The sequence below is a fragment of the Humulus lupulus genome, chromosome 8 (genome assembly GCF_963169125.1).
Source record: "Humulus lupulus chromosome 8, drHumLupu1.1, whole genome shotgun sequence".
Taxonomy (NCBI): domain Eukaryota; kingdom Viridiplantae; phylum Streptophyta; class Magnoliopsida; order Rosales; family Cannabaceae; genus Humulus; species Humulus lupulus.
In genome coordinates this window covers 3,432,218-3,445,946 of record NC_084800.1, presented here as the reverse complement: position 1 = coordinate 3,445,946, position 13,729 = coordinate 3,432,218, and the positions used below count along the sequence as shown (strand labels likewise).

Below are 13,729 nucleotides of genomic sequence, written 5' to 3'. Positions count from 1 at the left end.
TGCTTAAAATACTTTCGGTAACTGCAGCAGAAGAAAACCGAAAAACGGGAAAACTTGCTACGGCCGCAGCCAGCCTTATTCCAGGCTGCAGCTTGGGGGACAGAATGTAGTGGCCGCGGCCAGAAATGTCCCAGGCCACGGTCGGAGCCCGATTTTCTGGAAAATACATTTTTCTAGTGGCCGCGGCCACCAAGAATCACTGACCGCGGCCGGCGATCGATTTTTTCTTAAATTTCAATTTTTAAATGTAATTTGTGGGGTGCTATAAAAGGGATTAGGGTTAACTTTTATTATAACTTTGGATTGCGATTTTTAGAGGCTAGAGCAGAAGAGAAGGAGGAGAAAACATCATCATCTTTATTCTTCAATCTAGTTTTTCTTTCTTCTCAAAACTCTTTTATTTTCATTAAATATTTATGTTTATGAATATGAATATGATTATGGAGTAGTTTTCTTTATAGTTAAGGGTTATTTCAAAACCTTAGACATGAGATCTTGAATGCATTGATGAATTTTATTCCTTTTATTCCCTTATATTAAATTGCTTCTATTTTTCTATTTGAATGTCATGGATCTTGTAAAATCTTGTTTAGATGGCCACTAATTAAGGTTTTGCATTGTTCTAGTATCATCTTAGGATTTCTATTCACCTAATAGTTTAGGATTCTAAGTAAAGTGATAAAGTGCAATTAAGGTATTGTGACGGGTATTTTAATTGTGATGAGAAATAGAACCTAGGTTAAATGAATTGCATGCTTAATGAATTTGTTGCCTAGATTAACTTGTTTCCACAAAGTGTAATGCTTTTACTAGGTTAAATAGATTGCATGCTTAATGGGTTTATTGCTGGGTAAAAAGGGTTAATTAAGAGTGCTTAGCTTTCATTAATTATATTAGGGAAACTGGGATAATTGACTGCTTAAGTGTTATCTGCGGGGTTAATAGTTTAATTGGGAATAAGGAATATTATTCATCATTGTTGATAGATTGATTGTTGAAGGTGGAGAGTAATTCTTGACTATTTCATTAATATCGTTATATCCTTAGTTATTCAATCATTGATATTTATATCATTTTATGTTTTCAGCTATTAAAATTAAAACCCCTTTTTAATTTCAATCTTGTATTATTTTGAATAATAATTTGATCACAGTCCTTGTGGGTTCGTGTAACACTCCAACTCCAGGGACCGCTACAGTGCACATAGTAAACAGTGCTAAACTCGCTAATCGAGTCATTTGGCCATAAACGTGTAACTAAGCATGATTAGCGGTTTAGGGGTTAAAAACTTTGGTTAAGATATAACGTTTCACTAGAACGTTTACTGTATACATTGGGATCCCAAAAATATAATTTCAGAGTTTATTACAAGAAAGTGTCTACAACAGGCCGTTCTAAGCGGCAAAACAGGGTTCAGCCCTAGTTCCACTTTCAAACCTCGCCCAAGTATTGGTCGAGCAGCTGCATATGTACACGTCATCACCTAAGCTCTCAAACTCAAGGATGGTCTAACTTCCTCTTGCCTTTACCTGCACCACAAAGCACCCGTGAGCCGAAGCCCAGCAAGAAAACTCATATGCTCATAAGCAGTCATATCGTGATATCAAATCATATCTGGCATGCCTAGCAATCATAGCTCTATTCAGCATGCAAATGAATTCAAACAAATGCTGGAGTATTCAGGATAAGAAATCATGGCCTTCTGATTGGAGGACTATCAAGTCAATCCTAATCAGATGAGTGTCGTAACACTAGAGGTTCCGATAAACCATGCTGAGTGACCAACAAGCAAGTCACTAGGGGCCTCAGTGCCCAAGCCATGCATATGATGATCAAAATGATCATACAGAGCTCATAGCCCTGATCAGACGAGTGAATATCACTTGAGGTTCTAGTAAACCATACTGAGTGACTGACAACTAAGCCACTAGGGGCCCAGTGCCCATTTCCCACAATGGCTCTACATGGCTAGCCCTTGGCTAGATAAATGCTTGTTTATATTCATCGAACTTGAGGTCGGTCCTGCATTAATGCACTTTGAGTCATTCAATGCAGATGGTCGATTAGGTCCAATCGACATAGCTTGCACTACACACTAGGGTTGTCATGACTAGTGAGTTAGCACAGTGTGATCAGTGCCCAGCACCACTTCCGAACCTGACTAGTGAGTCACGGCTTCACAGTTGATACCGGCACCTTTGCCAGATCTGACTAGTGGTCAGCCCTGTGTGACCAGTGCCCAGTACCACTACCGAATCTGACTAGTGAGTCACAGCTTCACAGTTGATACCGGCACCTTTGCCAGATCTGACTAATTAGTTAGTGCGTGACCAGTGCCCAACACCACTGCCGAACCTGACTAGTGAGTCATGGCTTCACAGTTGATACTAGCACCTTTGCCAGATCTGACTAATTAGTCAGTGCCATGCACAAGTAAGCAATGCTATCAATGTGTATCATATGCCAATTATCCAAGAACAGGGCATTCAACATGCTTACTAAACAGTTGCTAGCATAATTATGATCATGCACAAACTCAGAGACTCAAGCCCTGACCAATCTCATATTCATCATTCATGGCATGCCCTAATCACATGTTTCTCGTGCATCACATGCATCACACTTAATCATCCAGCATGCCTCAGTAATAATCATATGCAAATGGGCAAGATTTCCAAGCATTCATTATGATATCAATGTTTACATTTAAACATCCAACATGCATCAATCATAGCCACGCATGTCACATATGGGGTGCAGTTTTCTTACCTTGGGTCCAAGCACAGGTTACCAACAAACGAGCCACAAGAACGATCCCGATTCCAAGCCTCTAGTGATAACCTAGTCACAACCATAATATAAAACCTCATCAAAATGAGTAAATAAATACTTCCAAACCCAACCCAAGCCTCCGAGACATCGAATCCCACTCAACTAGGTAGTAGGATCGATCCCAGGCCCTTAAAGCTAAGTTTCCATCACAAAAACACATTTTTGGGCAATTTTTCCCTTAAGGGCCGCGGCCCTACATGGCCATGCCGCCCCCCCCCCCCCCCCCTGGCAGAGCCTCCTCCATCTTCTTCAAGCTAGGGCCGCAGCGCCCAAGAACAGGGCCGCGGCCCAACCTCGCACCAGCCACTTTTCTTCGTTTTTTCCATTTATTACCTCCAACTGAGTTGTTTCCAACTAAATCCTCTGGTTAATAAGCTTCTAATTCTCCTTAGGACTGCTATGTCTCGATCCTTGCTTGATTCTGAATCCTAGAACTCAAGTTATCTTCAAAAATGCGATCGGGAGACGAAAAGGGAACTTTTAGGGAGAGAGAACGTACAGAACGTTCTTTTTATTTTTCTTAAAATGTTACTTCAAGCTTAAGTAGCTTCTAATAAAACCTAATGCTTGGGGTCCCGAAAACACCCCTGGGGACATTATAGTCAAAACTTCCAGAATTTCCCCCTGATCTTACTAACTCCCAATTTATCACCAAATATTAATTCTCATTACCCAATAACCCGGTAATGCTCTAAATACCCCTTGACTTACTCCGAGTCAAGCTTAAATCCCGTTGTGACTTTTCCACTAGCTTACCTCCTAGGATCGTCTTGTGCTGGGTAGCCCTGGCATAACCAAATAATAACAAAGCACCACGCCCATTTCACATATATGCCAAAAATGCGCGAAATGGCCAAAATATGAAAGTCACCCAATTAATCACAAATGGGTTCACATGCATATTTAATGCACCTAAACATGCATATTATCATTAAATAGCATAATAAATCAATTATGGCCCTCCCGGCCTCCTAATCAAGGTCCTAAACCTTATTAGGAAATTTGGGGTATTACAGTTTGACCCTTATTTACCGCTATACTGAAGTAGTTGGTGTAAGTGAAAAAAAATATATTTAAATTTGATACGGCATATGACACGCATCAGGGACGTTACATCTATGAGCTGGCCTAGTAGCCAAATTGCACGGTGCTAACGTCACCTAGGGATTCCTCAACGATATGCCAACTTTGGGGCTTTCTTCTCCACTTATAAAAGGGAGCCCTATCCTTCTACAACTACACAAAACATCAGACTCTACTCAATCAATACACAAGTCTATGCTTGAGATTATAACTAACTCTCTTTCAAAGAATTTTATCCACTCGAAGAAACTCCCTACAGAAACTCCACTTCATCTCCTAGTGAGATAACAACTAAAGTACCTTCTAAGGTACGCCCCTCGTTATCACACATTTACTACACTTGTACCAACACAGAATTTTTATACATTTTTGGACCTTGTGTTTTGTCTTATTACCTATTTAAATCATATGTTTTGACAAATTACTTTGTTTACCCTGATAATTTGTAAAATTGTTCAAATAGAACTCTAAACTAGATTTTGGTCAATTTTTTTTTTTAATTAAAGTCACAAATATTTCAACAAACTAACAATTCAAAACTAAAACAAAATCATTTTGCCTAACAGCTGTGTTGTTATACTCAAATTTTTTTCTTCATTAAAATTGAGTTTATGAGTCTATTTGAACAATTTTACAAAACACAGAGTCTAAAAGGAATTTGTCAAAATACATGATCCAATCAGGTAGTGAGACAAAATACATGGTAAAAGAAAAAGTATAAATCATGTCACCGTGGTCATATGCTGATGATTCCAAACTCTAAGTAGAGCCATGAACTCATGTTTATGTTTGCTGAAAATTTTATTTTATTTGTCATGATTTGTTTGTGTTGACTTGTTTTTTCGTCAACAACGAATTAAAGTAAAAAGCTTAAAGAAAATAGAAATCAAACACCAGATTTTATGTGGTTTAGGCTATTAATTAACACTAGTCCATACGTCAGTTGTTTTGAAGATGAAGAACTTACAAAACTTAAGTTCTCTTAGGGTTTAGGCAGTAATAAACAAGTGATCAATTCTAAATTTATAGTTGAGTAATTTCGAAATTAATAAATTAAAAAATTTATTTAATTTTTGTGAGAAAAAATTTATTTAATTATTAAATATTGAAACTTGTTATTACATGTCCGTCCAATCTTGTCTCTTAATTAACAAAAAAAAAACATTACATGTAAGGATTTCTTCTAGATTTTAATTGTCTTGAAAATAGTTTTTACCCATTATTTTTTAAATAAATGAATTAATATTTAAAATTAGATGATATTTAATTATGAATTAAATATTAGAAAATTATTTAAATTTATAATTTAAAAACTTTTAATGATAGTATATTCTATAATCGTTGTTCGTATTTTTAGCATACGACAACGTGGCATGAATCATCATGTCGTTCATCATACGACATCATGGCAAGAATTATCTTGTCGTTCAACCTTTTTCGAAGGGTGGAGCCTGATTCGTGAAGTGTTGTTCTTATCACTCCCAGAGGAAATGTTAGACTATGAGCGCCACCTCTCGAGAGCCTAGTTGGAAGGCGATCCTTCTAAAGCTCCTCGAGCCATGGGCAACTTGCAAAAACACCAAGAACCCTTTCTTTGAAATCGGAGAACAATTGTTAAGTGTCAACTAGGGAAATACTCGGGACCACAGACACCTCTCTGACAACTAGTGGTTGCAGGGATCATGCTGTCGATTCTGTACAAGTGGCAAAAAAGATGTCCCACAACGTCGCCTGATATGGAAATACGTGCAACAACCATCCTCATAATACCGTGAGACTCTTTTCCAATAAAGCAGTAAGCTTGAAACCTTCATATTGGGCCTGCCACATATCTAATGAGACCTACCAACTTATTTAATGTAGGAAATCTTCATTATGTTGTAACTAATCCCACAATGAAGACAATTATCATAATTAGCTTCAATTAATGTGATGAATCACCTCACTGGACTAGGACATTACTTGTAAAAGGATCCCAACTTTTAGAGTGAGCAAAGTCGTTGCCTGAATTCTAAGATAACACTAACATTGCAAGTTCTTCATCTTCAATACAAGTGACTCATAGACTAGAGATAATTAATAACCTGAACCATGTAAAAACTGCGAGTTTGATCTTCTTCTTCTTTAAACTTTTATTAATTTGGTAGTTGACGAAAAATCCGGTCAACAATAATATTCTTAGTGTTTAACCAAAAAATATTTGCTTGCTGACGTGGCATGATCGGGGTGCACGTGGATAACACGAGATTATTTAGTGATGAGAGTCTGGTCGATCAACGACCAGGATACCAAGCTGCTCGATGGATTTAAGAAAGATGCTGAATAGTACGACAAAAGATATGCTGATATATGCGACCAAGTCTGATCGTAGTAATGAAGCCATAGTTCAAATACAGTTATAAGTAAGATATTTGACCCTCTTTATGTGTAACTTTGGTGATTTCTGTTATTATTCAAAGATGCTTGTAACAAAGTTTAAACACGGCCCATTGAGCCATATGTACATCCTTAAGCCTATAAATAAGACTCATGAGATTCATTTAAGGGGAATGAATTTTGTATTCAGAGAGAACGAGTGTTTTTATACACGATTTTTGTATTTCACTTTGGAGCTTGTGAAACTTAGTAAACCCTAGTTTGCTGATTGCATATTTCAAGGTTTACATCAATAAAATCAATAAGTGGACGTAGGTTATGTTAGGAAAATATTGTTTTGCCTCAATGGAAATGATTATAATATTACAACTCTATGCAATAATATTACAAGTAAATATAGATTGATTAAATAAGGTTACAACTCTATAACTGAAAATACAAATAAACTAAAGAAAGGAAGAAGATGATGATGAAGAAGAGAATAGTGAGAATACAACTCTAAGCAAAAAATTACAAGTAAAATAAAGTGTTTAGACCAAATGAAAAGATTACAACTCTTAAACAAAATATACAAGTAAATAGAACAAGAAAATAAAAAGAAAAACAATAGAATGAAAGGAAGAACAGGAACACAAATAAACTCTCACTTACACAACCTAAGTGAAGAGGATTGTGGATTACCAACTTGAACAAGATTTAAAACCTTTGTCCAAAAGCTTATTTCCCCCTAACTCAAGCACTAAGGGATCTCTCTCAGATATTGGAAAAGCTTTATGGAATTATCAAGCCTCAAGGTGTTTCTAGCCAATTGCTCTAGTGGATAGAAAATGTTGTGTCTTACAAGTGAGCTATAGGCTCCTATTTATAGAGTTTAGAGACACCCTTTAAATTCAAATTCCACCAACCCCCATGGTTGTTACCAATGTTTAATTGGATTAATATGGAATTAAAAAAGAGATTTGAGAGTTATTTGGGTTTTTTGAGTCGTTCAACAAATATTGAAAAAACTGAATATTTGCTTAGTTTTTGGCCTGTGGCCGTGGCCACTGGTCTCTGACCCAAAGGCCGCGGCCACTGAATGTTGGTGGCCGCGGCCACTGACCAATTTCAGCACAAAAAATTGTGCTATTTTTCCAAACGGTTCCAAACCCTCCCAAATGATTTTGTAATTCCCAAAACACATTATTGGGGCTCAAATCATATCTCTAACAGCCGTATCTCATATGGCTTTATGAAATTCATCTCAATATTGTGTAACAACAATCTTACACAATAAATGGTAATATTTGGAAGTTACAAATTTGTAACACCAAATATGTTACATTATTTGGATATATCTCATATGTTTAAATATTGTAACTTTCAATTATATGTTACAATATGTGACACACTTTGTCACATTTATTTAATCTAAAACATTATATTATATTATAATATAATATAATTCTACATTATATTATAAAATAATATAACATGTTATTACCAATCTCTAGGACCGAACAACTATAAAACATTTGTGTCATTTAGTTTTTGCATTGAGCTTATAAATTCTTATTGTTTTAGTGATTCCGTGTCGTTGGTTAAATCATTAGTCAACACTTAGGTATTTTGAATTTTTTTATTTAATTTAAATAAATATCTAGAAATTATATAATTATCTTTTAATTAAATAATACAAATATAAGATTAGAAAATCAATATAAATGAGGAAAATTTGGGGGTGAGAGTTTTCTAAATCATGTTCTTATTCTTTGAACTTATTAATCACTGTAATATACATGGTTGCTTGCATGAGCCTTATATTGATTTTCCAACATTTCCGCTCCCAGCAACGTTAAATATTTGCGAAGAATAAGGTAGTCCCTTTTCCTACTCTATATACTGTGGACGAAAATTCCAATAGCATTTACATTCTTAATCACAACACATATTTTGGGATAGGAATATCAAACCTAAATAAAGTGAAAAACTCAAAGTCAACTTTGATTATCATGGAGGAACAGTAATTTAGTTAAACCAATAAACTAAATCCGTGATTACTTCTAATAATTTAGTGCTAAATAAAACTAATAATAAAATATCAACTTTATGCACGTGGGCTGGCTGAGAAAAGAGCCATTAGTCTTCTAGATAAGACCTTCCTCTCCTCCTCTTTCAATGAATCAAAACACAAAACAATCTTATCCAAACAAATAAATAAAGTCCACTCAACCAGCCAGCCACCCTATGATGTCCCCACTTACAAAATTTGTTTTTAATTAATAAATATTATTATTATTTTTCTCTGATAGACCACTTGGGTCAAATAACATAAGAAGTGCTCATCAAATATTTTTGATAAAGAAATAAAGAATAATATATCAAGTCATAGAGAATAAACAAAACGAGGGTTTGAAGCAAATTGCAATGTACAACTAAAAGTGGGTTGTCTTCACGGATGGTTTGGGTGGTGGTGGTGGCACCTCACGGCACGCTGTCCATTGCCAATTCTCAATCTCATCCATCCCTATTAGCATAACTTTTCATCCAATCCAATCTATTCATTGTTTATAATTTTTATTAAAACCAAACATTGATTCTAACCCTTTTAATAAATAATTCCTCACCCATTTTAATAACCCATTTTATTTATTATTAAATTACCCAATTATTTCATCCACCTCTTTTCGGTGGAATGAAATTTTGTCTCCACATCCTTAACTAATAAAAAGTAGAAAATTCAAATATCATTTTAATTAGGGAAAATCCTATTTTGTCCCTTATATTTTTTTTTAATACGCGATTTACTCGTGTGTTTTGTTAAATGACAATTCGAACGTTGTGTGTTTATAAAATATATCAAAATAGTATTATAGACTAAAATTTTTGTTAAAATATTTTCAATTATAAAATCAATTCTTAGGTCGTTAGAAATGAAATGAGTTCACAGTAACAGAGAATGTGGTCGAAGAGCTGAGAAAAAAAATATTATATTTGAAAATATTTTAACCGAAGTTAGATATAAAGTACTATTTTAATATATTTTGTAAAACAGATAATTTGGATTGACATTTAACATAACACATGAGTCGATCGTGTATATATATATATATATATATAGTAAAATCAAAACCGACAAAAGGATAGTTTCCCTCTTATTTTTATTAGTTGGAAAGGACAAGTGAAAATAAGTCAAAAATTTGGGTACTCTTTTGTATAATGTTAATTGTTAATTAATATTTATCATTAATGATAGATTGTGTTCAAAACTGAGAATGTAATTGGGTAGTGATTACTATAAATACTCAATTATTTATTAATTTTTAAAAGAGAAGTGCTCAATTATTATTCCTAAGAGAGGATGGTTGATTAATTTTGCCGGAATTGACACATAATTGACTAATTTAGAAAGGAAAAAAAAAATCATGTTGTTTTTTAGTACTAAATTTTCTCAACAACTAAATTGGGAAAGTAGAGAAAGTTATAACTTTATTATTTATTAGGCTATTTTTGTTGGTGGATTACCAAAATAATATCAACTGTGAAAATTTAATTTGAAAAAAATGGCCGGTGGTAGAATCTTTTGTGTCATTGTTTACACGTGGCAAATTGTACGCCGTTAATGATCTACGATTATAAAAAGGAAGATAATGGGCCCAAACAGTCAGTCACCATTATTACGCGCCGAGTTGCCAACCCAAACACACCAAATTCTTCATCCACTTTCTTATAAAAAAAAAAAAAAAAAACTCTTCTTCCTCGCCAGACACAAAATCTCGTCACTATCCTCTTATTATTATCTTTTTTTTTAAAAAAAAAAAAGGACTTTTGATTTGTTTGAACAATAAAGTTTATTTATTTATATATTTATTATATTTGTGTACGTATGTATAGTTGGAATCCTTAAAGAGGAGGGAGGGTTGGGTTGGCTTAACAAAGTTGATATCAAATCAAACCAGAGGACGCGAAGAGAGGGAGAGAGAGAGAGACGGGAACAGAAGAGGGAAAACCCTAGCTTTTACTTGGTTTGGTAATGGCGGATTTGGAGAAGCAGGTGGAGGAAGAGGGTGAGGTGGAAGGCGTAGAGAAAGAAAAGTTACTGGAGGGGGGGATGGCTGTTCTGGATTTCGACCTGCTCTGCTCAACGGTGGCCTTGCAGACACAGGGAAAATGGAGGAAGCTTGAGAACCTTGATCAAGATGGAGATGGAGACGGAGATGGTGGGGAACTCGGAGGCGTTTTTCGGATGTGGGAAGGTGAACTTCTCGATTGCTTTGAAGACCGCCGTATCGCTATCGAATCTGCTTGGTGAGTCCTTGCAAAAAAGAAAAAAAAATTAATGCGTCTTCGTTTTCCCCTCTCCTTTTCGGTTTGCCCTAAAAATGTTTTCTGAAAGGGTTGAGTATATTCCCAAAGCTTTTTCTTTTTCTTTTTCTTTTTCTTTTTAAAAAATAAAATACAAAGTATATAAATCTGGGTTTAAAAAACTGTGAAGTCGTTTCAATGGTTTAGTTATAAACAACTTATTTTTCTCTTTTGATTTGCTCTAAAAATATTTCCCTGAAAAAGTACTTTCTCTATGTTTTTTAAATGTATATTTATTTATTTTGGGTTTATGGTGAAAGAAATACATTTTATGTTTTGATTTGGTCTTATTAGCCTATTTTAAATGGTCAATTTTAGTGGGCGTAAAGCATTAAAAAAATAGATTCTTTTTTTTTCTTTCAAGTTCATAATTACGTGCTTTTATAATTAATAATTGAGGAACACTGGTTATTTTGGTTAATTGTTAAACCAATTACTAATATGTAACTGCTTATTTGTCGTTTCAGCTGTCCTTGCTACAGATTTGGCAAAAACATGAGGCGAGCTGGTTTTAGTTCTTGCTTTTTACAGGTAATTTAGCCCAAAATTTATAATTTAGTAAGTACTTTATCCAATTGATTCAGCTCTGTCCTTTCAATGTTTGTTGACTCTGGTTTCTGGTGGAATTGAATTTGCTATAGCTGCCTATGGAAATTCTAATTTTTTCCATATAATTATGCAGGGAACTATTTATTTCAGTCTTGTCCTTGGTGCTTTTCTAAACTGTGTCGCCCTCATTGTCACCAAGCGGAGTTGTTTCTTATATTTGTCGATTGCTTTCACGATTTCAGTAGGAGTATACCTGGGGTTCTTTCGTTCCCAGATAAAAAGGAAATTCAACATCAGGGTAAGCTTTCTTTCTCTCTGTTTTCATGTGATTTTATCTTTTTAGGAGTTATTTTAGTTCTTTGACTAATTTTCAAGGTTTGTAGATGCTCCATTAATGTAATGCGTCAAGGGGTTTAGCAATGTCATAGAGTTTACCCCCCTGAATTCTCTGGAAAATTACTGCATTTTATATATTTAATCTGCAACGACTGTTCTCGAGAGGTTTTGGAGGGTTTTGGGAGGATTGGCTGGATTAGGGGTTTCCCTTAAGATGCAAGATGTATATATATTTCCTTGTCAACACAATATAGTTTCTGTTTTCACCTCAATTTTCAGAGCTACTTTAAATCTAAATGTTTATCCTGCAACAAGAACTGTATCATGAGGTTTAAAAAATGCCCGATTATGCTCTACGGAGAAAGATAAGCTATGGAATTGGAGGGTTTTGGGAGTACTGTTAAGAGGATAAGGTATTATATTGTTGGAGTTGAGGAGAATTTGGGAAATACCTTCAGTTCATTAAGTATAATGAGAGTTTTTAGAGACCAGTATATTAGAATTGAATCAAGTGAAACTCACTATGTTTCATATGAAATGATTTAAAATTTTATTTTGTTCTTTGATTTACAAGTTTAAGCCTTTCATATGAAATATCTTCCTCCATTCCCTTGCTCTCTTTCAGGTTTACTTGAATTTTAGTATTTAAAATTTGAGATATTTGTTTTTGCAGGGTAGCGATAGTAATCTGGACGATTGTATCTACCATCTTGTCTGCCCGTGCTGCACGTTATGTCAGGTCAGTCTCACAAAACCTACTACCCTTGCATGCATGACTGACTGAAACTTTAGAGAAGAAAAAGTTCTCAAATGGTAGAAGTAGATTTTTTAGGACTCAGTTAATCAGGTCACATAGGCTAGGAGAAATGGCAGCTTATGGGATAACTTTTTTGCACGGTCAATTGGGACATCTGGCCTATGTAGGGTTGAGTGGAAAGGAAAGAGGGCATGAAATGAGTAGTAGTGTATTGAGCACTGGGCTCTTGGGAGGTTTCCAGGTCCCTCGAAGGACCTGGGTTATCCATTTTACTTTATATTTTTCCATTGTCATCAGCATTAGAAATCTTGTCCCAGGAAACTTACAAATAATCAAATCAAATATTGAACAGGAATCCAGAACGTTGGAGATGAACAATGTCCAAGATGGCATTTGGCACGGTCGTGGCGATACAATATGCGTAGGGAGCCTTGCTGAAGGAAGAAAACCATTCTTTGAGCTGCAACCCCCTCCTCTTATTTCACCCGTGTTCCCGGAGACCTGTACTGTGCAAATAACTACAGATACTAATGGTCACTCTTGAAGTGGGCAATTCTAAGAACTGGGTCACTCTTCCCAGTATCAATGCACAGCTACTGCTGGGAATCATGTTTGATATTGGTTATTGATTTTTCCCACGTGGGAGTGATTCTTGCCCTTTAATGGGAGAAAGCTTGTTAAAGCCAGGGATTTGGCTATAGTCAGGTTGTGTCTTCGCTACTTGACCTCGGATATCTTTCTTCAGATAGGTGAATAGAAGAAAAGTTGATTAGAAAAATGTGCAAATAGTAGACTGTATACTTCTACCTCGCCTAGCCGTGGGGTCTTCTAAGCGAGCCCCGGCTCTATATGTATGTACGGGTAGAACATGTGGTCATTGCTCTTGATGCTGAAATGTACAGAGTTAGCCATTGGCGAGGGAACGTGTATTGCTAGCATGTTTTTCCTTGCTCTAGTTTTATTTTTTGGGAAAACGATTTTGTTTCTTGAAACGACATATTTCCCGACCAACGACACCATTTTAAATATATTTTTTGTAAAGACATCAAATTTGTAAAAAAAAAAAAAAATGTTTCAAGCGCCATTGTTTGAATAACTTGATCGTAAAAATCACGAGATGATGATATGTCTTACAAATCACAGCATCTTTATGAACACGACATCAGATAAGTGATTCACAAAGAAAAACGACAATCATTGGTATACGACAACATTAACTTCTAAAAGCGGAAAACTGACGATGTTACTATTTCATCATTTTTTTTTTTTGCTTAAATTTCTTGATATTTTTATTTTATAGAAATCTGGAAAAAAATTAAATAGGTAAAACATAAAATATTATTTTACATTCTAGAAGAATTAAAACAAATAAATCATTTTAAGTAAAAAAATAAAATAGATTTATAAATATTTTAAGAAATTAGATTGTTAACCAAGTTTATTTATCACACC

The 13,729-nt window shown here is 34.9% G+C and overlaps 1 protein-coding gene across 1 annotated transcript; it reads left to right on the top strand.

Annotated features, from left to right (window-relative positions):
- Positions 1 to 9,975: 9,975 nt before the first annotated feature.
- Positions 9,976 to 13,288, top strand: LOC133794191 (protein PLANT CADMIUM RESISTANCE 12). Its single transcript, XM_062231396.1, has 5 exons — positions 9,976 to 10,578; positions 11,103 to 11,166; positions 11,318 to 11,482; positions 12,194 to 12,259; positions 12,630 to 13,288. The coding sequence occupies exons 1-5, from the start codon at positions 10,304 to 10,306 to the stop codon at positions 12,819 to 12,821; spliced, it is 762 nt and encodes a 253-aa protein (XP_062087380.1). The 5' UTR covers positions 9,976 to 10,303; the 3' UTR covers positions 12,822 to 13,288.
- Positions 13,289 to 13,729: the final 441 nt, after the last annotated feature.

Bases quoted from the DNA above. Each gene is read 5' to 3' on its own strand.
- LOC133794191 (XM_062231396.1), top strand. From the start codon at position 10,304: ATGGCGGATTTGGAGAAGCAGGTGGAGGAAGAGGGTGAGGTGGAAGGC. The intron at 10,579-11,102 runs GTGAGTCCTTGC...TTGTCGTTTCAG, and splicing joins ATCGCTATCGAATCTGCTTG to CTGTCCTTGCTACAGATTTG. The intron at 12,260-12,629 runs GTCAGTCTCACA...AATATTGAACAG, and splicing joins CGTGCTGCACGTTATGTCAG to GAATCCAGAACGTTGGAGAT.